Source organism: Cheilinus undulatus, linkage group 4 (genome assembly GCF_018320785.1).
Source record: "Cheilinus undulatus linkage group 4, ASM1832078v1, whole genome shotgun sequence".
Classification (NCBI taxonomy): Eukaryota; Metazoa; Chordata; class Actinopteri; order Labriformes; family Labridae; genus Cheilinus; species Cheilinus undulatus.
In genome coordinates, this window is record NC_054868.1 from 17,281,734 (window position 1) to 17,307,825 (window position 26,092).

The 26,092-nt window shown below is 38.6% G+C and overlaps 1 protein-coding gene across 1 annotated transcript in view; it reads right to left on the reverse strand.

Annotated features, from left to right (window-relative positions):
• The window catches only part of cnnm2b (cyclin and CBS domain divalent metal cation transport mediator 2b), a 95,777-nt gene that overhangs the window by 15,321 nt on the left and 54,364 nt on the right, over positions 1–26,092 (reverse strand). Inside the window, exons 2-4 of the mRNA XM_041784217.1 lie at positions 12,584–12,727; positions 8,923–9,060; positions 5,182–5,351 (exon numbers count right to left, since the gene is read on the reverse strand). Coding sequence (XP_041640151.1) covers positions 5,182–5,351; positions 8,923–9,060; positions 12,584–12,727 — 452 coding nt within the window. The remainder of the gene's footprint in view (positions 1–5,181; positions 5,352–8,922; positions 9,061–12,583; positions 12,728–26,092) is intronic.

Sequence of the window (26,092 nt, forward strand, 5' to 3'; positions counted from 1 at the left end):
TTTCTACTGCAGCTTTTCTTTTTATCTGCTTGAAAACATTTATTCATTCTGCCCATGCGTTCAGAACAAATCCCTTCCCTCCTTCCTTTCTTTTTACTACTTTTAGAAAATCCCTTCTCTGTTTAATAGCTTCCAATCTGCTCCTAACCCCAGTCTCAAGAGCAGTGACCCCACACGTGTCCTACCTGGAACCCATTAGAGCCATAGCTTTTTTACACATTGACTGATACACAGTATACACATGTAACTAAATGTGAACAAGAAGGTCAAACCACCCTCTGAAATCTTGTTTTGTAAACTTGTTTTGTAGGTTTATAAATGTAATACTTCCACAGAGAAAACAATGACAAAGACTTGAATATGCACCCTTGTGTCAGTGATTAGGGATTTTTGTTGATCTTTCAACATTTCTAAATTTTTGGACATAGATCTGTACAATTTATTTTACTCCTTTCCTGTGATAACAAGGAATTAATATGAGGAAAAAATTGTTATATCACAACAACAAGATAAACAAGTTAAGAAATAATAAAAACGTACCCGTTATTATGGGAAAAATGGGGTATCGTAAAACATACTGCTGAATGTCTGATTAGGCCACTATAAAAGAGGTACTTATTGGGAACACTTGTTTTAACATGTATTAAATAAATCATGGTAGCCCTGTAGCAAGATGTTGTTAAGTTTAGGTGTCTGTTGGGCAGAGTGTGGCTAAAGAAAAAAAAGGGAGAGATGGGTGTAAGAAAACCTAACTGATAAAATGCTGTCTTTTTCTTTATTTTTAAGTTCAATTCTAGGTGGAAAAAAAAAGAGTCAAAGTTCAATCCTGTAAGAAATCACAGTACAGCACCATTTAAATGCAATGAAGTACATACATCACTGTAATTATTTTGACCACATTTTTGGTGGTAGAAATCTGTATATAACAGATAAGCTGTTGATATGTGGTATCGTTTCTTCCTTTTATCCAAACTGCCTTGCAGTACAATCATACCATGCATACCTTTTTAGGATGCAGGGCCCCTGTGGGAACAAACCTGCAGGACAGCTCTGTTGGATTGTTGGCAATTTAATCACATTCAGGTGACACATTTTCTCCTGACTCAGGAATACTATTAAAATGTCATATCATTGTATTCCAGCATGAAAATAAGGAAATTTAATAAACTGATGAACTCTCAGGTCTTCCACATCAGTAAGACTAATGATAGTGATTATCTGGAGATTATGAAGAATTTACTGTAAATACTGAATCTACTGTCATTTAGCTTATCCAAGAATAAAGCACTAACTAGCTAACATCTAAAGGTGTTACACAAACTGTCAGGTAAAGCGTACTTAGACATGAATAATCAAAGCCGAACTTGGACATATTTATTGAAGCTTGAAGTTTTACTTGCTACCATTAAGTTTCACTTGTACTTAATTAATTAGCCAGTCTCTAGTTATGCTGCCTTAGGCCTTGTCCACACGGAGACGAAAATGATATATTTCCGTTTCATTTTGAAAAAGTTTTCCATAAACACGGAATCGTTTCAGGAAGTGTCCGTGTAAGCCCAAAACCACTGAAAACGACTGAAAACACTGTAGTTTATATGCCAAGCCTGTAACACTGCTGGGAGATGCAACAAAAGAAAGAAGAAGATTATGGAAAACTGCCCAGAACTTTCTCCTGTTTGCCCTTCAGGTTGTTCTTCATGGTGGATTTTAGAACATCCAGTGTATGCTGTTTGTGGTGGGGGTAAAGGAGCATCAGATTTTGCTGTAAAAGCCATAATAAGCTCAGTTGCTTCTACAACACCAACACAACCCTGTAATCCACCGTTGTTGTTTTGGTTTGACCCGCGCATACGGCTTAAGTGGGCTATGCTATGTATGATGTAATCATTTCATGAAAGATGCAGTTGGCCGTCCACACAGAGACGAAATGGTAAGCGTTTATGGCCTCCAAAACACCGTTTCCATGTAGATGAAATGCCGATAGGACAAAAAACTTTTACGTATACTCCTGAATTCGTCTCTATGTGGACAGTGCCTTAGACGAATTCATAGAAAAAACGAAGTTGACATTACCACGGTGGTCTCTCACTAGACCAATCTGTTTGTTTGAATGAAAGTTGACTAAAGTAGTGAACATTTTGTAATGGGCATTTATTAAAACAAACTTGTTTCTTCCTACTCATTGGCCACTAAATACTTACATACAGCTGCTATAGAGCTAACCAAGGAGTAAAATAAGATTACATTACACAACACCTAATGTTAAATATGAGACAGATGAAGGGTTTACCTTAGTGGATATTAACTGTTTTAAACCAGCATAACAAGTAATTGTCAAGCAAATAAAGATATTAACAGCCAAAATGTCCGACTTGAAAATATGCCAATTACTAAACAAATGGTAAAAGTTACGTATTATATATTGTGCAACCTAAAGATGTGGTACCTGTTGATGTGCTGCCAAGATAACCTTGGAAAAGAGATGGATTTGCCAGATTCCTTGTCTGTCATTAAGCAGATGCATCTTGCAAAGCTCCAGTCTGAAATGACTGTGGCAGGTCGGAGAACAGACCAGACTAATCAGCTTCATCACAAGGGGGTAGCTATGGGCGGGGTTTTGTTGTACTGGAAGCAGATAGCAATGACAGCCGCCAGTGTAGTGATCATCTCAGATGTAGCTGTAATATAGTGTCAGTTTTATTAGAGTTGGACTACATTTCTGCATGAAATAAAGAGCAAAGAGCCTCACTAGAGGCTTTTCTTGACAGAGAAGATTTTTTTTTGCACTTCTCCCAACTGGCTTTGACATGAGATTTATCCACCAACAAGCTCCACCATTCATAAACTACAGTAGCACCTGCTTATTGAGTTTAGATTACTACCAGAGCTGTGCATGCCTACTTCTACATTTTGTCTTGTCACTCTGATCAGCCCGTAATGAATGTGACAGACAGAAGATTCGTCCAATCACCTTACAAGTTTTTTTCTTTAAAGTCCTACCCTTCCCAAATACTGTGTAGATGCAGATGAATTTGAAATATATCTGTGCAATGGATATATGAAAGTCTATCTGGCAATTCAGGTTATTGCCACAAGGGTTTTGATAATAACTTGAAGTCACTGTATTACGAAACTGCTTTCTTTGTGTGGCTATCCTATTATCTGCTCAGTGCAATGTTTGTCTTATCTACGAGGGGTGTGACAGGACCTTGTGCCACAAGATCTTGTGTGACTAAAACACTCCAAGATTTTTGTCAAGGCGAAAAACGTCTCATGAGATGAACAGGTGGCATAGTTGCAGAGCAGCAGCTAGCATGAAGTAGTGCAATTAAAGTGGAAAATACCCTGCTATTACTTCTGACATTTTTAAATCATTTATGTGGCAGCTAGTAAAGAAAAAAAGCACAGCTGTTTCTCTGTGAAATATTTGTATCACTGCTAACACTTCCCAAACGCCATGTTTGAGCCATGTTAACCACTGAACAAAGAAAAATAAGACCCCATGCTGTGAAATAAATCTGCTGCTGCTAAATACCTGAATACCAGTGTCACAGTGAGGAGAATATAGTGTTTGATTAGTACATACCCTATATTGGCAAAGTATTCGCTCACCTGCCTTGACTCGCATATGAACTTAAGTGACCTATTCTTAATCCATAGGGTTTAATATGACGTCGGCTATAACAGCTTCAACTCTTCTGGAAAGGCTTTCCACAAGGTTTAGGCGTGTGTTTATGGGATTTTTTGACCATTCTTCCAGAAGCGCATTTGTGAGGTTACACACTGATGTTGGACGAGAAGGCCTGGCTCTCAGTCTGCGCTTTAATTCATCCCAAAGGTGTTCTGTCAGGTTGAGGTCAGGACTCTGTGCAGGCCAGTCAAGTTCATCCACACCAATTTCTCTCATCCATTTCTTTATGGACCTTGCTTTGTGCACTGGTGCACAGTCATGTTGGAACAGAAAGGGGCCATCCCCAAACTGTTCCCACAAAGTTGGGAGCATGGAATTGTCCAAAATCTCTTTGAATGCTGAAGCATTCAGAGTTTCTTTCACTGGAACTAAGGGGCCAAGCCCAGCTCCTGAAAAACAACCCCACACCATGTCATTTTATGTGGCCTACCACTTCGTGGCTGAGTTGCTGTCATTCCCAATTGCTTCCACTTTGTTATAATGCCACTGACAGTTGACTGCGGAATATTTAGGAGAGAGGAAATTTCACCACTGGACTTGTTGCACAGGTGGCATCCTATCACAGTTCCACGCTGGAATTCACTGAGCTCCTGAGAGCAAACGATTCTTTCACAAATGTTTGTAGAAACAGTCTTGCATGCCTAGGTGCTTGATTTTATATACCTGTGGCCATGGAAGTGATTGGAACACCTGATTTCAATTATTTGGATGGGTGAGTGAATACTTGTGGCAATATAGTGTATATACACACAGATTCTCGCACAGAGACAGCTTGCAAAGTGATGATGTTTATTACTTAGTTCCTTTACCTTCGCTCTCTGCTCTGCCTCAGCTTTCCTCTGTTTATTTCACCACATCTGTCAGCAGTTTGCTGCATGTCAAATCAATCAGAAACTTAACATGAGTAACATTACAGCAGGCGTAAACTTGGTGGAGAAAACTCCAACAATGCACTTTATCAATCCAAAACCAGAGATATAATGAGCTATAGCTAGTTCATGCCATGCTTGTGACCCCAAGTTTGTCTCATCTGGTCTCATGAGCCAAGTTTCTCATCACACCACTATTGTTCACCAATTGTTTTGAAGTTGTTGCCCATTAAAAGTGTGCTTAAAACCGTTGCCAAGTGTTTGTTCATGGTGGATTCATGTTGGGAATGAAGGCTTGCGGAGCTAGCTGCTAATGTTAGCCCCGCTGTATATCAGTATATCAGGCTCACATCCCACTCGCTTACACAATGAACCTGTGATGAATTTGACTGTTTTCTAAGTATTTTCTTATTGGACAAGTCATTTAAACGCAATTTAAGTTGGCGTTTAGCCGAATGGGGAAATAGACGCCTTGGAACATCCCTATGAATCATAATATAAATAGCTGGTAGCACTGTCGTTATCTTAAATGTGTTAAGTGTGATAATAAGGTTATGCTGTACTGGTTTTGAATGTTATTTCCTTCATTCCAAATCTTATGTTTTTCTTGTGTCCACAAACCTGCAGTACAAGGATGAAATAGTCCACAGGTTTGTTCCTGTGGAAGAGGTAGTGCTCTGCCGCTCGCTTGTTCTTCTCATCGTACTTCAGCTCCTGGATGACGTTAGGGTGTTTTAACAGGCGCAGCAAAATCCTCTCTGACATTTGCACAGGAGCGAATGGTTCAACCTCTGAAGAAGCAGAGATACAGATAGGCAAATTGTTAGCAATGTGAAACATAAACTATATTATAAATACAGTAAATGATTATGGGGTTGCCATAATATTTGTATTTATGAGTCTAAAGAAACCATAAAGATATAGTAGTCAATAGTCATTTTAAATAACTAATAACTGACACTTATTAGCCTTACATGTTTTTGCTAATTTCAAGCATTTCATAGCCGCAACATCTTGACTGATTGAGAGGTTCATTTCTAAGAGGCATGAAAGAGTGATTTAAGAGGATGTTTGGCACTCCTCAGTTTTTACAAAATTAGAATTCACAGATGTCAAGACCTCTCTGATGCTTTCCCAGAGAATCATAACCTTTTAAAGGAACCATATATAGAATATTTGCACTATAATGACGAAAAAAGTAAAAAAGTGATTCTTCTATGTTATTGATTTTAAAGGCCAGAGAAATGTTTAATCCTTCAATTCTACATACTGTCTGTAGAGCTTCATTTTTGGTCTGCAGATTATTTTCAGCATTTCCAAAGAGGAGTTATGTGGGAAACTCTTTTTGGATGAAACTTGCAAACAAACAAAATAAGGAATAGCCATATATGGTAACTACAGAGTCCCTGATCCTGCTAAGCATGCAAAAAATTAAAATATCATGAGAAGTTTTTTTTTCCTGTGATTTAATTCAAGAAGTGAATATATTCTAGATTCATCTGATACAGATTGAAATATAGCAAGACTTTTTGTTTTTATCTTGATGATTATGGATCACAGCTCACAAAAATAAAAAATCCACTATCTTGAAATATAAGAATATCACAAAACCCTCAAAAAAGGATTTATAATACAGAATTGTTTACCTCCTGGAAAATAATGATCCTTTGTGGACTCAGTATTGTTTTCGGAGCTTCTTTTGATCAAATTACTTATCTACGTGAAATGGCATGAAGCCAATCAGTCTGTGGCACTGCTGGGGTGTTATGAAGCCCAGTTGCTCTGATAGCAGCCTTCAACTCATCTGTATTGTTGAGTTAGTGTTTCTTATCTCCCTCTTGACAACAGCCCCGAGATTCTGTGTGGGTATCAGTTGGCTGGTCAATCAAACATAGTAATAGCGTGGTCAGCAAACCAGTTTTTGGTGTTTTTGGCTTCAATGTGGGCATGTCATCATCACATGACATCACGGCACCTTGATTTCCAAATGAAATGCTAAATTGTCTTTCATCTGAAAACAGGACTTTGGACCAACAGTCCAGATCTTCTTCTCCTTAGCCCAGGGGAGACGCTGATGATGTCTTCTGTGGTTCAAGAGTAGCTCAACACTAAGAACACAACACTTGAAGCCCATTTCTGGGACCCATCTATGTGTGGTGGTTCTTGAATCTGCTTTTTAGGACAATCCTGTGAAGGCTGTGCTCATCCTTGTTGCTTGTTCCCCTTTTCTTACCACACTTTCTTCTTCCAGTCAACTTTCCATAAACATGCTCTGATATAGCACTCTGAGAACAGCCTGCCCTTTCAGCAGTGACCTTCTGTGGCTTACCCTCCTTGTGGAGGATGACAATGATTGTATTCTGGACAGTAGTCAAGTCAGCAGTCTTCTCCATGATTGAGGTTGTGTACTGAACCTGAGTGAGAGAATGAAGGCTCAGGAAACCTTTGCAAATTGGACTTTTCCACAATATTTTGAGATTCTGGATCTTTGATTTTTGAAAACTGTAATCCATAATCAATATTAAAACAAAAAAGTTTAGAAATATTTCTTTTTTTTTAGATTAATCTAGAATATACAGAAGATTACATTTCTGAACAAAATCACAGGAAGATTAACTTTTATATGATATTCTAATTTTTTGAGATGCACATGTACAGTGCTTAATAAATTTATTAGACCACCTGTCATATTTGTCTCAAAGACCATCCAGCATCCTGAAGTGCTTAAATGCGGACTCTTTCATTTTCAGTGAGCTCTCCACGTTTTACCATTTTGAACAGAAATGAGGAATTTCAAACTGAATTCACCCAAATTTGAGCCGGCTCACTGGGCTTCTCTGAGAAGTCAGAAATGAATCAAGCATAACATAAACCACTAAAACTCATTTTTCTGTTCAGGAATACAAGTAAATAACTAGAATTTGACATATTAATCAAGAAATATTAATGTGCTTTACTATTTTTTTCATTTTTTTTTGTAAATCAGTACATTTGAAAATTTACGGATAATGATAATAATTATATTTTAGCATTAAAAATATAATTCGGGTTAAAGAGCTTCAACATATTGGTGTATTAACCATTGCAGAAACATTTAAAAAATGATTTTGGTAATTACCAATGCTGTTAATTTAGGGCAGCTGTGGCATAAACCTTACTTTGGTTAGGGTGGTCTAATAAATTTGTTAAGAACTGGACAGAAACAGGCGGTGTCCATCTTGCGGAAACAAGCAATTTCTAACAACTATATGCAGTAACACTTGGTGAATAGGATGTTTTGTACAAAAAAAAAAAAAAAAACATCATACACACAAACAGAAAAATAAAACTACCACTAGAATACATTCCTTATTCATTTTCTGCATTCAAGGAATAAGCCCTCTGGTTTGTTTGATTGATTGCAAAACCTTTAAGGAATACTTCCTATTTTGAGCTTTTTAGTTTAAATGAACTTGACAGCAGCCACAGAAAGGGTTCAGAGCTGTTTTGTTATGTTCTAATTTATTCAATTTTAGTTGATGCCCCTGTTAAAGCTGCATCAGTCTGAGTGACCAAACCAAAACATATTTACAACTTTTAAACACCGGTATCCACGTTGTGACTGGTCTGCTTTAACCACCTAAAGAGCCAATCAGCTCCTTTAACTCAGCGGCGGTGATATGTGTCAGCTGGCTGCTGGCTCCACCACCAGGAACTAAACTCCCTAATAGTCTTTAGAGGAACTTAATCAACGCTTAGCTGCTAGGTCAAAGTTCTAAAGCAAATCCAACTGCAATGAGGCGTAGTCAACTGCTACTGCTAATGTAGTAGTGCTGCTTGGATATTCAGCAGCCTGCTCAGAAATCCATTTCCCAAGGGAAAGCGGGTGAAATATTTCACATTTTACACTAAGTATGTCGACTTGTGTGAGAACCCTGATCACAGGCCAAAAATGCTGGACGTGATGTCACTGAGGAACGAGCGTAAGCAAACAGGGTGCTGTTTTTAAAGCTGTGAGCTTGGATCCCGACATGTAACCCTCAGTGCATGACACGCAAGCAAATAGACGCCGCCTTTTTTTTTTTTTTTTTTTGCAGTCTCCACAGACATCCCATGCTGTACTCCTAAGAGGCCTTCCACCTCTTCACACACAAACAGTCACGCCAACACACTTGTTACGTCCTCACACAACTCATTCCCTCACACCCACAAACAGCAGATACTCATTCTACACACATACTCACTCCTCCCCACACCCACTCGCCCAAAACTCAAAGCCGACATGGGCACATGCACACACAAACAGCCCAAACACGCACTCTCCTCGCAGTGAGGGGCTGAGGGCACACTGGGGGAAGTCAAGCAGCAACGCAGCCCACTTGCCTGTTGCTAGGAAACGTAGGGTAGCCAGCAGAAGCTGAGGTGATATTTTAACCTTCATTTCGTTGTCGGTAGGCTTGAAGGCCGAGAAATCCTGCTTCCTTTCCCGATGGGTGATTTTCTTCTTCGTCTTGTTGTCAGCTGAGGAGGAAAAATGAAAAGTCAAGCACAAGACAAAAACTTTAACATACTTTTTCTGCAACAGGACAGGGTCGATCCACGCCACTCCACAGACACTGAGTGAGTCCTGCAGGGTCACAGGGTGACTAAACTTGAGTTACCCAAAGCTTATTTCTTTTTCCGGAAATGTAGCTGTGGCGTTCTTCTCAGAACTAAAAGAGAGCTATAGGGGGCTACAATGTTAGCTTACCACATTCTTAGCATTACTTAAAGCCATATGCATTAGGGCAACAAATAGACTGGCACGTAATCCATGTCTGAGGGCCTAAAATGACACCTTTAGAGATTTAGAGGTACATGGTGCTCATGGTGTACATTCAACAATAGTTACAGTTTGACAGGGATAAAACCTAAAAGAAATTTGGAGGTAAAACAAATTGTCATAATTCATAATGGTTCTCACCTTGATGTGAAAAACTTTCTTCAAAAACCAAAAAATTAATGTTGTATGTTGAGCTGAAGAATGAGACTCTCTTTCATGCAAACATTAAAAAACTAAAGCCAAAAGAAGGAAAAAAATAGTGATCAAGAATTTAAATCTAGTTGAAGAAATCAATTGACACACTACATGATGTTTAAAATATTTAAGATTAAACATTTATATATGTAATGTGCATGACATAATCTGTGGTACTGACTTTAGTTTTTCTTGAACTTTTCCTTTTTAGTGCTTCTCTTAACATGCTTTTGTAAAATTTCATGACCACAACGTAGTTTTAGATTCAGTCTTGTCACTCTTATTGTCGTGTTTTTTCACACACAGCAGGCATCTCTTTTCTTCAGCAAAAATGTATTAAAGACAACTCATGGTTCCTACACACTTTTAAAAATCAAACTGAATACTTTTTGGGACCTGAACTGAAAAAAATGAATACCACTTTTTGTGCTGCAAATCATCGAAAATGAAAGGCGTGTGAGATTTCTTGGTACCCTGGACCAGGGTTGAATTTCTTAATATATTGTCCTGTTCATGAAAACTCTCATGGTATAGGAAGAAGACAATTTTTGGCCATAAATGCCCAAATTTGATTATTTCTGGCACATTAAATACCTACACATTCTATTAATATGCCGTATTGTGGTTTTTATCATTACACATTTTTGCAGGTGTGCTTAGCTTGTTCCAAACAGTTTAATTATTAAAAAGTGGAATAATGCTTTTTGTCAGAGAAGACCTGCTAAAATAAAGGTGGACTGATGGATTATTAAGCTGGAAACTTGATAGCTCAGATGTAAGGGAACTGGAGTAGTGTTTTACCGCTGGGTGTCAGATAAAATCAGAAAGTGGTCTAGAGTTCTCCCACTGTTAATTCAGAACATCCAACACAGAATTCCCTGAACTATGGAAAATCTTTGTGCAACAACTTATAGAGGAAGAGGATTAAAATTGAATAAGGTTGGCTAGAGAACAAAGATTGGATAAGGACACATCTTAGTCAATGTGCCTTCTAAAATTTAAGACCTCTCACTGTAAAATCAAATGTGCATTTTAAGACGATTAAGACTTTTGAAGGGTCTGCAGGAACACTGCAACTAAAGACTTCATGCTCAGCCCCAAACAGCAGTCAGACTAAGTTAGGATAAGCCGGTAATGATTCAATTTCTAAAGACAACAGGGTTAATTTTGGCAGCTCTATTGAATTTAAGTCTTCATCTTTTGATGAAAATGCCTTTTAGTAGAACTCATTTAGTCATTTTCTGTTTAGAAAGGTTTTCCAGCTTTAGTCATAACAATTATTTTCTTTGATCAAATTATATGAGCTATATTGTAATATTAGTATAAATGTCAAACACTCATATTAATGCACTATCAGTACTTTAATTACTTTGAAATATACTGAAGAATATAATGACATACCTTGAATGCTCTCTCACCTGATCTCTCCTTGTGTTTTTACCAATTATACACACAGTGGAGAAACATCATGGATTTTGAATATCCAGCACTAATATTCTAGCCTCCATGAAGAAAACTACACAAACTTTTTGTCAGATTTTTTTTTCATTATAGATCTATTTTTATCTAGTCAAAGTCTACTCTTCCTCATGGAAGATAAGGTAGTCCAGGAACATTTTTAGTCATCGTTTTAGAATCCCTGCATCGTTTTTGAAATTAACACAGATGGACAAGACATTATGTATCTTAAGGAACAATGCAGGGCCACAACACACTCTTTTGCTTGCGTGTGACAGGACGGACACTGAAAAGCACCGTTAACATTTTTTGAGTTGAGCACTCTGGAAAAAACAAACAAGCTGTAAATGAAATATGAACACAAAAATGGTTGTTAAAGCTTAGGTGTTGCAACTTGTGCAGAGATTACACAGCAGGCATTGATTTGCTTTGTGCTTCAGTGCGCTCACCAGATAGTAGCTGAACTGATGTGTCTTCTGGTGCTGAGCAGGTATCGACAGAGGGGTTATCAATATTTTTCATTGCGGGGGTGATTTTTTAGCCTAGATGGTAGAGCAGCCTCGCCATGTTCAGAGCCACAGTCCTTAACACACTGGCCACTGGACTGGCTCAGCCCTAGAACTTTAGCTGTGTTTCTTCCAAGTGGTCTACTTCAGTTTAGTCCAGTATGCTATGCAAACATTTGTGTTTCTATAGTCAAAAGTTTGGAAAGGTAGCACAATAACTGGTCTGTTCCATCCTGCTTTTTCCCATGTAGCACAGTCCATTGACTGGTTGAAAGAATCTTCATGTCTCCTGTGACAGCAGTAGAAATGGAGAAACACTTCTATGTTTTGTACTTAGCTAAACAGCTACATGTTGCCATAAACACAACAGTTTTTAAAGGATACTAGGGCTGTCAAACCATTGAAATTTTTAATTACAATAAATCTCAGTATTACTGGTGTTAGTTGTGATTAATCCCCTATTTGAAAGTCAACAATCTTGCATTTAAAACTGTCAGTACATGACTGACAGACTCCACTGCAGTATGAGAGACGTTTCTTTAGTTTCATTTTTAGTTTTTTTTTTTTGTGTGTGTTTAATAGTCATAAAAAAGGCAAAACGGTACCAAATAAAGAGTCATTTAGGAGCCAAAAGATGTCCTCTCATTACTGAGCTGAGCCAAATGATCCACATCTCTCAAAAAAGGCTATATTTCCATCTCTACATGCAAAGCTGGATAGAACTTTTAAAATGTTAAATTTGACTCCCTTTAATTAACCCTGTCAGTCTAGCTGTGGGGGCTGGGGCTTTAAGGAAAAAGGCTGCCTCAATTTATTGTGACAGCCCTATTAACAATTAAAAAATATTTATTGTTTGTCAGCAGTACAGCCTTTCTGTGTGTTTCTGAAAGTTACAAAAACATTTCATTGGATGGTTGTGTTGCATTCATAAGATGCGCTAAAAGTTCAAGTGTGCGGAGTGAAACAGAACTATTTAATAGAAACCAAGCAGCTTGATTGATAAGTTTGTAACACATTACTGGACCTGACTGGGAGTCTTAGTAACTTTCAGAGCTGAACCTACTGTACAAGTCAGTCTCGTCCAGGATCTCTGACTTTATGATTTCTTCAATGACGTCCTCCAAGGTGACGATACCCAGCACTTCATAGAAAGGGTCTCCCTCGCCCTCGTTGTTCACCCTCTGAACTATGGCCAGGTGGGATTTACCTAGCAAAACAAACATGCACACACAGATACAGATAGACAGATTATAAAGTTAGGGTCATATAATAATAAAGGGAGTTAAATATAGGTCAGGCGGTAAAGGGAGCAAACAGACAGAAACACATGGCTTCTTCTATTTTAGATCCATTTTAAAGTGAATCAGTTTATCATGGATTGCAGATAAATGCTTTAAAACAAATTAGAACAAAATCTCTCATGTCAGAAAATCTTGTGACTGAGGCTGCAGCAGTTAGGACAGTTGGGGAGACAAGGCAAACTAGACTAGTTATTGATATCCTAAACATGAAAAATACATAAGTGTTCCAATGTGAAAAGTGTCAGCAGACATCTGAACAGCCAGAGAGACGGTCAGACATTTATCATACAAATCCCCTTAGCCCTCCCTCTCTCCACATCTGTGTTCCCAGGACCCTCCTGTGTGCTGTACAATCTGAAAAAATAAAAAAGAAACAAACCACCGTGTATGCAGAGAATACTGTCAAGCAAAACGCTAAACAAATTCTTTGCCTTTTCTCAGCTTGTGATCATTTAAAAGGAATTTTCCAGAGGCCCAGGCTAATATTAGCCCCTGCAAAATGAAGTTTCCATTCCGCCCCGGCAATATTCTCACCGAGCGAGGGAACAGACCGGGCGAAACCTCCGCTGTGTGATCAGATTGTCTCGAAATGGGTCGTTTGCATGCAGATATACCTGGGCTTAAATAATGGAGGACGTCAATGTGCTTGTGTGTGCATGAGCATGCACGTGTGTCAGAGTGCATGGGTGTGCAGGTGCAGGAGCAAGTGTGTGCCTGTTTCTAAAGAGTGCAGGTGATCACTGAGTGAGTGCACCGCTAATGCTGGCTGCTTTGGTGCAGACGAGTGCAGGCTGAAAGGGTTGAGGGTTGATCACAGGCTGTGTTTTATTGCACTGCAGCAACACTATGACAGCAGACTGATTTGAAGAATACAGAGCCTGAGAGTCTGAATGTGAGCGTGTTGAACGCATTAGATGCAGAATTGATGCTTTTAAGAAATACACTCAGGTTTCACCTCATAGGCTTGCAGACTAAGACCCCCAAAGAGAGATATTAATAATGTACACACCAAATATCAACCATAAGAGTCTGCATATACTGTAGCAGGCAGGAGCATATGTCAATTTCAAGGTGTTCAAAAAGATACTTCCCATTTGTATTATGTTGACAAAGAAATCCTGTGCATGCTGCATTATCACAGAGGACTGGCTTCAACTAGGACAAACACAAATGGAGCCTCAGTGGGTTACAGCAATCAGGTCTCAAAAGTCCTTGAGCAAGCAATTACTCTAAACTGCCCAGAGAGAGAAACGCAAATGGAGTTGCCAACACAGCACAGTGAAACAGATCAATGCTCACTTCCTTCTCTTTAATAGCACCCACTCCACTCATGTCAGCTTCATCAACGTGATTCCCAATTTAGCTTTCTGGCCAAAAAACAACAGGATTTTATTTTGATAGTGCAAATTAAAAAAAAACCTGAACAAGAAAATTCTGAAAGCATACTGGTGAAGGGATATGATTCAGTTTTATCTACTTGCACAGTGAATAAATTATAAGTAGTCATTTAAAGCACACCACAACACTGTGCATTATTCATTTCCTGTGATTTGACCATTATTACAAGTTATGCATTAACCAAAAAAAAAAACTCGTACCCTTAGTGAGATAAAGGAAGAGGTAATGTATAAATCAGTTGAATATGATGTAGCTGTTAATGTTAGTGTAGCATAAGGACTAGAAAGGTAAGAGAGTGGCCTTATACTATTTAATGGTAACATAATAAAAAAAATGCATTTCTGAAAATGCCATTACTGTTTCTTTTATTGCTAAAAGGACACAAAGTGTAAAAAGATTCATCTTGGTTGTGCAGGGAGATGATGTACTGAAGTAGTGAAATGTATCAATGACCTTTAGGAGTTTTCTAACTAGTAAAAACAATCCATGCCATGCTGCTGCTGTTTTTTGCATCACACATAACTATATTTACTTTTACTTACACATCACTACTTTGAGTAAGAACACATTGATGTGTTTTCTACTCAAAATTTTAATCATTTTGAAGGAGCACTACATGTTAAGATATTTGACCTTATTAAAGTAAGATTATTATATTTTACATAAAGAAACACACTAGATTCACACAGGCCGCCATTTTTGCAGTACATTCTGGGCAGTGATGTCTGGCTGCTCTGCTCTTCTTCACACATCTTTTTAGACTGTACTCACCTCAATCTACAATATAATTACTTCTTCCTTGCTATTGTTCTATTTGCTAAAACTGCACTCAGGGTTAACAATCAATGTATATTGAGGAAGAAGAACAATGCATCTATATGTCATTACCATCCTTTCAATAGAGTGTCAATTCTTAAAACCATCTTTTTTTCAACCTAAGAGATGTTTTAGTGAAAACAATCAACATGGCCTTGAATTTGGACTTGCATTGTCGTGCTCTCTCCATCCTTGGTGACAGTGGTGTTTTCAAATGCACTGACGGCCATTTTGTCTCAGGATTGTATTAGAAGATCCAAGTTTCATTGCATGTAATCACTGCTTTTTCAAGAAAAGTGTTTCCTTCAATTTGTTCCAAAATGTCTCCACAAATGTGCATGTGTTTTAGAAGTTTTGGGACAATTCAGCACACACTTTTGTCATGTTCAAATTTTCATGCAGAACTGTCTCTTTAACAATGGACACCACTTCTGCTATCATTCTTAAACTCAGTTGTCAATCTTTTTAAGTGATTTGTTCAATTTGTTGAATGTTATCAGAAGTTTTTGATGTGCATGGGCGCTCAGAATGTTCATCGTCTTGAAAATCCTTTCTGAGTCCGCAAAATCTTTTGTGCCATTCAAACACACGCACACGTGACATGCAGTGTTCCCCATACACCTCGGTTAATGTACGAAAAGATTTGGCTGCTGTTTTGTTCAATTTCACCAAAATTTCAAGTTAATGTGTTGTTCAGCTTTAAAGCTAATAATTTTCTGACACCTTAGCAAAAACACATGCAATTCAATCTGTAGCTTACTATAGAATTATTGAGTCACTAGTAATAGAAAAAAAAAAAAAAAAAAAAAAAAATTAAATGTAATTGTCTAAAAAGTAAGGACACTTATAAGGGCTGAATGATTAACAACATTCTAATTCTCACACTATTATGACACTGCATAATGAATTTATCACAAAGAATCCCTGAGAGAAAGAAAAGGAAAAATAAACTCATTTAATATGCACAAGCATGAAAATCATGTAACATTTGGAGACCAGATAAACCAGCCAATCAGAAGAATCTTCAGCTAGCTGCCAAGCAACTTCACTCCTCAAGTAACCGGGCATAGCTTGATGGTCGGCCCATTCATAGGCACACTTAAGCCTAGCTACAGTTAAAGCTCAGTTATTCACTTTAACTTGACTGCTGTCCTTGTCAGCATGCACGGCACGAGAATCCATTTATTGATGGAAGCCTGTCCACCTCCTCTACTCTCTGTGGCGATATGCCCCCCTCCAGCTAGTTACTACTGATGATCCTTCTCTGTTGACCTTGCTAAGAAGTTGTAAACTGACTGCATATTGTTCTAGTCTAGAGGTACATACACATCATACATATTCTAAATTTTACTTTTGGCACAATCACAATGCATGCTTGACCTGACACAACAGATAGACTTTTTCATATATTTGGCCAACATTTATCTGGCACCTTTGGCTGAGATGCAGCATGGCTTACCCTATGAGGGCCAACTCATAACTCATATGTTTTGCCATACCTCCAAACCTGGTGGTAGTATCTCTTCTTGAAGACCTCTGAAATTGAAGCACATGGCCCAGATAAGCTTATTGACTTTTGAACCATGTTTGGTCGGATGTGACATGACATGGCATACAATATGAGGGCCAAATCATAACTGCTTATGTATGCCTTCAAACCTGGAAGTAATATCTCTTCTTGGAGACCTCCAGAATTGAAGTACTTGGCCCAGATAACTTTAGGGACATGTGGTATGCAAGTGGCAAACATGACTTAGAAAAACATATGAGGGCTAAATCATAACCACAAGCATCATTCACGTAATACCTTAAGTATTAGAGGGATCCTCAAGATTGCTTATGAAGCACCTGGTCCAGATAATATCCTGTAGTTGGAATAATCTTGGTGGAGGTTCGGCTTTGTAATGGTTTAAACATGGCTTCTGTACACTTGGGCCAGATCTGGACCATCACTCGCTTCTGAATGTAGGCCACTTTTTTGCTGTTCATTTGGCCCATATCCAAACTAAAGGAAATTTGCTATTAGAGCCTTTAGCTGCCATTGTTTACAGGCTAGTGCAACTAAACCCCACTTATACCTGCAGCCTCATCCTCTTTAAATTCTGTTGACTGGTGCGCTCATTCTCTGGCTTGGAAAAAAGTGTTTCAGCTTGAAGCTTTGCAATATCCACCAGATGACAGACATGGAATCTAGCCTATTAATCTGCTTTGCAAGGTTGATGTATTCTGTCCCACTAGATTGATGTTTCATTCGAGGACATACAACTACGTGACTTCTGCTACGCTATGCATTTATGCTCATGCACTTCAGGTCAAAGCTTGGCATGGAAACTGGAGTGTGCACAGAAAGCCAAGGTTATCTCAGCTCTATCATCCAGGCCTGTTGGTCATATGTTAAGAAATGTAATTCACTACAATTTCAGTTGGATTAACACTATGACAGACAGCCATGAAAAGCCACACAAACACTCAAACTGTTCAAACAACAAAACTCAAAACACTGAGTAGTAACTAATCAAAAATGTTGTTGTTACAACAAACATAAGTTTTTCAGAGTTTTGTGAGTTTGACTCATTAAAACAAATCCATATGCCACAGAGAAGTAACAGAGGCCATTACACCAGTGTTAATTTTGTCGACTAAAACTGTGACTAAAATTGATAGCCAACTTGCAAGGAAGACTAGCTAAACTAGTCTAAGACTAGCTAAAAATAGATCTTGGATGATAATACTCAACTAAAACAAGACTAAAATGTTCGTGTTGGACTGTTGAACATTCAAAGCCTGTGATATTTCTCCACTAAGATATGGCAGTGTTTCTTCAGTATATTTTTAGTCAATGAAAGTATTGACAGTTCATTCTTATGAGCATTTAACATTTATATCACTTTTACAGTATGGCTAGCTGAGTTAGTTCAAAGAAAATAGATGCCTTGACTGAAAGTAAGGACTGAAAACATAAGTATTTTTTATAGACTAAAACCAGACATAAATGTTTTGAGTTCTGCCAACTATAAGGTTTAAAATGACTAAGATGTGACTATATTTTAAAGTGATTTTAATCAAAAGACCAAGACTAAGACTAAATCCAAAATAACAGTGCATTACACATTTGAGCAGGGCCGACAAGCAGGGTTTTAGAAATGCCAAGGTCCAAATACTGAACCTATCAGGGAAGTTTCAGGGCATGCTACCCCTGGAATTGCTTTTATTTGCCTGATCTAAATGTATGCCTGTTAAGCTTTTTCATCCAAATACAAGAGATATTATTGCTCATGAGGGTAAAAGCAGGGGTTAAAGCAGGAAATCTGGTGTGTGTGTGTGGGGTCCAGGGGTGCTCCCAAGACTTTTGTCATTTTTGAAAAGGAAACAACTAAATGCTGTTCTTTGTTCTTATTTTAATGAAGACATGTCGTCAAGTTCTGATAAAACTTGTGCTTTAGCAGCATCCATGCTATCTCTCCCACCATAATTGCACTGGCCTTTTGTCGCTGCTTGCTTGCTTGCTTACATCAGGACTTATCCGAAAGTACTGCCCCTCATCGCTGATTGGTTCTGTCACTTTCTGGGGCCAAATGGTTCAGACAGGAGCTTTACAAGATGGATTCGCCAGTGAGAAATGCAGAAAAGGGTGTATCCATCTGCTTTGCAAAGGTTACTGTTTCCCCATGATTGGAGTCAATGAGGTGAGACTAAAATACCCCAAACCATAACCAGACCTGCTACTGGATTCTAACAGTAAGCCACATAATGAGTCAGTCCTTAGATAAATTAGAAACAAAATCCAGTCTTTCATGCCAGCCCAGTAAAGAAGGTAGTGTTTTCTGATTTAAAAAGAAGGAATCATGAACTGCTCACACTTTAGCGTAACCATATGGTAAGGAGACTACCTAGGCTAAATCAAGTTTAATCACTCTTTAAGATGTCCTTTTTTTTTACATGATTCATGTCTGACTAAAGTGTTAAATACTTAACCACATATTCAAGTATATGCACGAGTTTGTTCCAATGATTAATAAGTTATTAGTTTTACTTTAAGAGTGTTTTTATTTCTTCTTTTACCATCTCTGTGATGTACAGTGTGCATGTGTGTGATCTTACAGTGACACAGGCCCCACAGTTTCAATGAGTAGACCCACAGTTTACAGGAGCAGATCGCTGTTCATCAAAAATGCTCAGAGCTCTCAGAAGACTTTGTCTGTAGCATGCAGGGCTCATGTTTATTTTCTGAGCTATAGTTCTGAAATGCAGTTGATTCACCGTGTGACTGGTGTGCCTGTGATTGTCTGTGACTGAAAGCAACACAGTTGCAGGCAGACATACGATATCAACAATATCTGGTAAGTTATCATGGTAAATTAACATGCTGAATGTTGCTTGCCCACTAAACATACATTAGAAACTGTACCTGCATCTCACACACACAATCAATAACTGTTATCAGAGGAGCGAGTTATTCTCTTTGCATTTGAATGTCGTTGCATTTACTACAGGAACATGAAGTTATTTTAATATACACCTTGGAAATATACCGAGGTCCTGACCTCAGGTGACCTCAATGGTAGGTAGAGCCATACATTTCAGGATATTATGTCTATAAACACAGTGACTAAAGATGGTTTTGTGAATCTAAGATTTGATAATGAGGCAGATTCAGTTTCCTGTTTTGAATTTAAAACTTTTGTTGCAGTAGCCCTACTCTGTTTTATACATTATAACTCTACAGAGACCTCGAAGGCTCTAGTCAGACAAATTTTACAGTCTCCCAATCTGTACCCATGGATTACTAATCTGTGCTCACAGGCTGCAAATCCATAACTACAGTTCACAAATCCCTGCACATTTTGTCAAACGAGGCGTGGGTTCATCAATTGTGCACATCGACTGAAGGCCTTGTGCACCGTTAACAAATCTGTGGGCAAGAAGCAATGCAATATTTGGGCCCTGATGAGGTAGTTACAGAGAAAAATAATGGAACTTTAATGTACACTTCACTCACACTTGTTTATTACAAATATTAATGTCTTCAAAATATTAGAACATTTTTTTTGCACATCCCATATTTTCCACCTATCTCACAGGACTAGAAATGATCATTTTCCAAAGTATATTTTACAAGGATGTAGTCTTTGGAAAACTTTTTTGATACTTTGTCCATCCAGTGTTTATGGGAATGACAGCTTCGGCTTTATCAGAGGAAAAGGAACAACCAATGGGAATGTGTGTCAACACAACCTCACCTTTCCAACACAAAATGAGGCCCAACCTGTGACCTTTAAGTGAGCCCACTGATAAGATGTGGAGGACATCACAGAGATCAACACAATCTGTTCTCCTCTTTAACAGCCATGTGCTCATACATGCTAAACACACACATAGAAAGGCACAAGTCGTTTGTTTGACAGGTTAAACTAATCCCTTCAGGATGTTTGTTCACATCCAAACACTTTCCTTCACCTCGCTCTACAGAGGAGGTTACTCTGGGTTAACTCATAGACATGACATGCAGTAAGAGCTTTAACATTAGCGGCATGGGTCAGTCGATCAAAAAGGAACAAAACAAAATACAAGGACAAAATGACTGAGGAGCCTTTCTGCAGTAATGAAAAAGGACAACCAGTTTAATACTGTTTGTTTATTCAAGAGTCTTTCCCACTAAAAAGTTAAGACATTACACAAATTCACTGGAACAGAAAGAATAAAAAATAACTGAAACACCCACTGTTTCCTTCTTCCTATGAAAATCGTCAGCCACTTATGTGCTTCCTAGAGCTTTAGCGTCAAACAGGTTGGATTGTACAGCTTTTACTTTGGTGATCCCTTGACTGTGTCTACGTGCAAACTTTTCTACAAATGCTTTAAGTTATGCTGCAACTGTGGATCAGTAGGTAGAGTTGGTTGTTTCTCAAACGGAAGGTCAAGGGTTCAACCCCCAGCTTCTGCAGTCTCATGTCAATATGTCCTTGGGCAAGTCATTTAACCTCAAATCACTCATACTGCTGCGTTAGTGGTGTGTGAATGTGTATGGATGAGTATAAATGTTCCCAGTTAATATTGAGGGTCACTTTACTTAGTACCACCAGTATGTAAATAAGGAGTGAATAGGTAGTCATTAACGACTCACCATTTCTGAGAGAACCAATCCAATTGACAGTGAAGATTTGAATTTCTGCTTATTTTTTCTTTAGCCTAATTCATCCATAAGAGACTTTGTATTTTATGTAAAATGACTCAACAGCCATTGGAGGAATTTTTCCAGACATTTTTATTCTCACAGTCCTCAACGCAAAAATATTTGTATAACAAAATACACCAGCCTCCTCCGCACAAACAATTCTGCCACTTGGCATGCTCACAGGCATGTTATTGTGATGCTTACTGGGTGGCAGTGCTTAAAAACCACCTGATAAACATCAGGACATTTGCACAGCAATGATCAAAGTGTTATCACACTACCAAAATCTTCACTTTGAAACTGATACCACGTGTAGAATCACAGGACTTGATACTGGAGGAAACATGAAACTGAGTGTCATTTTTAAGCCCAGCACTCAGGTTGTCAGTATTAGCTAATTCCATTTATACACATTTCATTATGTCTGGAACTTTCCTTCATCATTATTTTTTTCTGAACTATTTGAAATATTTGAGTTATTTTCAAACGATTGTTATTAATATTTTGTCTCTCTTTATCAGTGTTTATTTAGTCTCAAAAGTTATGTTGTTACTCCTCATGAGTCGGCTTTCATGACACACCAGCATGCACAGGAAGTTTTTTATTGATGATGTCATGAAATGATGGTAGCAACGGGACATGCTTTGAGCCACTGGAACCTTTTACAGGAAGAAAACATTTAAACAGGGAAGCTTGCACATCAAGAAATGAATTTAGTGTTTGGACATGGAGCACATCTCCGATGTAGGTGAGTGTCCTTGTTTCTGTGTGTTTGTGCTCTCAGGAGATACACACAGGCAGGGGAGGAGGAGAGATAGAGGCAAGCTGTCTTACTAGTAAATCCTTGATGGTGCTTATCTTCAGGTTGTATTGAATAAAACAAATCTAAAGGCCACAGAACAGTTTTTTTTACCAAAATCACAAACTTATGGCAGACTGTTGTATTTTTTGTGTGCTTAAGAAATAAAAATAATTCATTCATTTTGACAGCTCTATTTTTTTCACATCAGCCTAACCTGGGAATTCCACTGGGTCCATTTCTGGTCCATCATGGCTGTGCTGCAGTTTTACTGTGTGTCCCACCATCCATCAACACCCTGCGACTGAAAGTGCAGCACCGAGCAGCTCCACAGGACTGCTCGACCCACAAGACCGAAGAGTTCACAAGGTAATTACAGAATCTCGCCATGCCGAACCAGATAGATACTACTGAAGTGCTATAAAAACATAACAAACACATCAAAGCCATTATTCCAAACTGCAGGAGCTGTAGAAGGGTGGAATTGCTTGGATTTGTCTCTTTTTTGTCCTTTCATGTGGAATTTCATGCTCTTACCATGGATAAGTAACCTATTTATAAATAAATGTGCTTCTTCTTGTCCCTCTGACCTGTTGACTCGGGGCTCGGCTATACCCCATATGACATCTTGTTGATGTAGGAAAGTGAAATACGACCTGGCATTTGTCTGGCGTCATCAAGGGTGCATTTTAATCTGAAATTTAACCAGATGTTTTATTTGGTTTCAGCAAAACGTAGAGCAGCAGAGCTGGTGAAAGCACACTCATTGACAAAAACTGAAATCTATCTTTGTCAAACAGACAGACCAAACATCTATCAATTAAGGAGTGAGTCATTTTAATAGATAACTGACTATTCTCTGCAGCTTTATTTCTTTCTTTCCCTCTTTCTCCCCCTCTCTCCTTTGCACCTTTAGACATCAGGCTTTGCCCATGTATTATGTGGATATCAACCATCAAACACAATGGATAAAGGCCAAAATCTATACAGCCATGTAACAAAGACACTAAATCATTGCTCTGCAACAGCACAGCAACATGACGAACAAGCTTGTGCAAATCCCCCTATGATGGTCTGTCTGGTTTGGACAGTCCCAGTGTTTTTCTGTCACAACAAATCAAAGAGCCACAAAATCATCTTCACTGCATTTTTGCTTTGCAGTATGACATCATTTTGCCTTGTACTGTGAATTTTCATAATTAATAGACAAATAAACATGTCATGACAGACTGTGTTGGGGCCAGCAGTCAAATTAACTAAATTAAATTAAAAATTTTGGTCTAATTAAGAAATTATTGTATAGTGTTTATATCTCCTGCAATTTTTAGGCATTAACAATGAGATCAGCCCCTATTGCCCATACTGCAGCTAGCCACAATGAAGCAATAGAGATATTGCTGGATGTGAAGCTTTGGGTGGCTGATGTGGCCCATGGGCCACCAATAGATGATCACTGCCTTAAGTCATATGGCCAAGAATTTCAGGAGAGAAAATAAGGAAAGAAATGTTAACTTCCTATTTTTATTTTAAATTGAGCTCAGTGAAGATTAATCAACATAGATCCGTCTGATCCATTGTGTCTGGAGATTTTCATAATTGATGACTGTTTTACTGGTTGTTCATTCTGATGTTGTAGAGCCACCAGAATAAAAGTGGCATGTAACATAGGCCGGTAGCCCTATTTTTAAAAAGCACACAAATGGGACCCCAGATAACTTAAGCATAGTACAATTGTTGTTTTGGAACCCACATTTTCTCTTTAACTGTCATGCTATCTAAAGGGCAGGGCTGGTCTGATACTGATCTGATACCCCATAGCCTAAGTAGAGCTTTAGTAGATCTGAAAGGAGAAAGCCTGGTCTGCAGAGGACTCCCTGTCTGTGTCACCAGCTGTCCCCCTTACCCTTACATTTCTAAACGCCACCCTGTCACCTAGCAACTTTGACAGCTGGCTAACGTAAATTGGCTAAATCAGCTGCAGCGTTACATTAGGACATACACGCTGTTGTTGTCGTTGGTAACATGTTGTGGTAATGCTTCTCTCATGTGGCTCAAGCTTGTGCGGTATAAAAGAATGTGAATGGCTAACTGAACAGAGGTCCAGCCAACTGATGCTGTAGTCTCACAGTTAGGTAAATGGGGATGACCTGAGTGCAGTGAATGTGTCTCGTGTGATTTTAGTAAAAAACACAACAAAAACAAAACCTGCGTCTGGAAGGTCTAGTTACTGGTTCATCAGTATCTTTGGCTACCATTACACCACAAAGACAAAAGAACACTCTAATCAACTCAAAGGAAAGGTTATTGAAAAGTATCAGTCAAGGGATGGATACAAAAAAAATGTCAATGTACTGAACATCCCCCAGAGTTCAGGTAAATCATCATCAAAAAATGGAAAGAATATGGCACATGTTTAAATCTGCCTAGATCAGGCTGTCCTCACAAACTGAGAGATCTTGTAAGAAAGAGACTACACCGCATTCCAAATTATTATGCAAATGATATTTTTCTCTGAATATCCAATAAAGTTGATGCAAATGACAGTCCCTGTAATTTTCAAGTCATCAACCATTAGAGCATAATTCAAATTTGATTGAACAAACCTCCCAATTATAACTTTTTTTTTTCAAAAATAAAAAACTCAAAATGCACTGTTCCACAGGTTCAAGTTCATAGGTTGAAAAGAACTGAAAATTGTCATTTGTTGAATTTGCAGCATTAGGAGGTCATATTTACTGAAATCTAAAGCTATTTCAATCAAAAACATCTTAACAGACCAAGTTACATGTTAACATAGGAGCCCTTCTTGGATATTACCTTCACAATTCTTGCATCCATTGAACTTGTGAGTTTTTGGAGAGTTTCTGCTTGAATTTCTTTGCAAGATGTCAGAATAGCCTCCCAGAGCTCCTGTTTTAATGTGAACTGCCTCCCACCTTCATAGATCTTTAGCTTGAGGATGCTCCAAAGGTTCTCAATAGGGTTGAGGTCAGGGGAGGATGGGGGCCACACCATGAGTTTCTCTCCTTTTATGCCATAGCATCCAATGACACAGAGGTATTCTTAGCAGCATGAGATGGTGCATTGTCATGCATGAAGATAATTTTGCTACATAAGACAGAGTTCTTTTTTTTATACCATGGAAGAAAGGAGTCAGTCAGAAACTCTATATACTTTGTCAAGGTCATTTTCACACCTTCAGGGATCCTAAAGGGGCCTACCAGCTCTCTCTTCCTCAGCCTTGTTGGGACATGGTGGCCATCCACCAACCATCCACTACTCCTCAATCTGGACCATCCAGGGTTGCACAGCACTCATCAGTAACAAAACTGTATGAAAATGAGTCTTCATGTATTTCTGGGCCCACTGGTTAGGGGTGGCTGAATAGTAGGTTTATGCATGACTGCAAGCCTCTGGAGGATCCTACACCGCGAGGTTCATGGGACTCCAGAGGCACCAGCAGCTTCAAATACCTGTTTGCTGCTTTGTAATGACATTTTTTCGCAGCTGCTGTCTCAATCCAATGAATTTGTCTGGCAGAAACTTTCCTCGTTATGCCCTTATCTGCACATACCCGTCTGTGCTCTGAATCAGTCACACATTTCTTCACATTACAATGATCATGCTTAAGTTTTTGTGAAATATCTAATGTCATACCTTGTCCAAGGCATTGCAGTATTTGAGGCTTTTCAGAAGCAGAGAGATCCTTTTTCTTTCCCATATTGCTTGAAACCTGTGGCCTGCCTAATAGTGTGGAACGTCCTTCTTAATCCCCATGTGGATGTCTTCTTGCACAAGACACTTGACCCCAATATGCTCCCACTGCTGCGTCAGTGGCAAGCCACTGTGTATACTAGTAGATGTGTACGAACAGGATTAGTTAATACTGATAGCCACTCTGCATAGCAGCATTCATTGTGTGATAGAGTGAAGAGTGTTGGAGCCTGGGGTGTAAAAAGCACTTTGAGTAGTCAGATAACTAGAAAAGTGCAGTATAATCTCAAGTTCATATACAATCCACCAAAGCACGGACAGTCCAACCAACTCATTTAACACAACCAAAAACCTACAACACAACCAAAT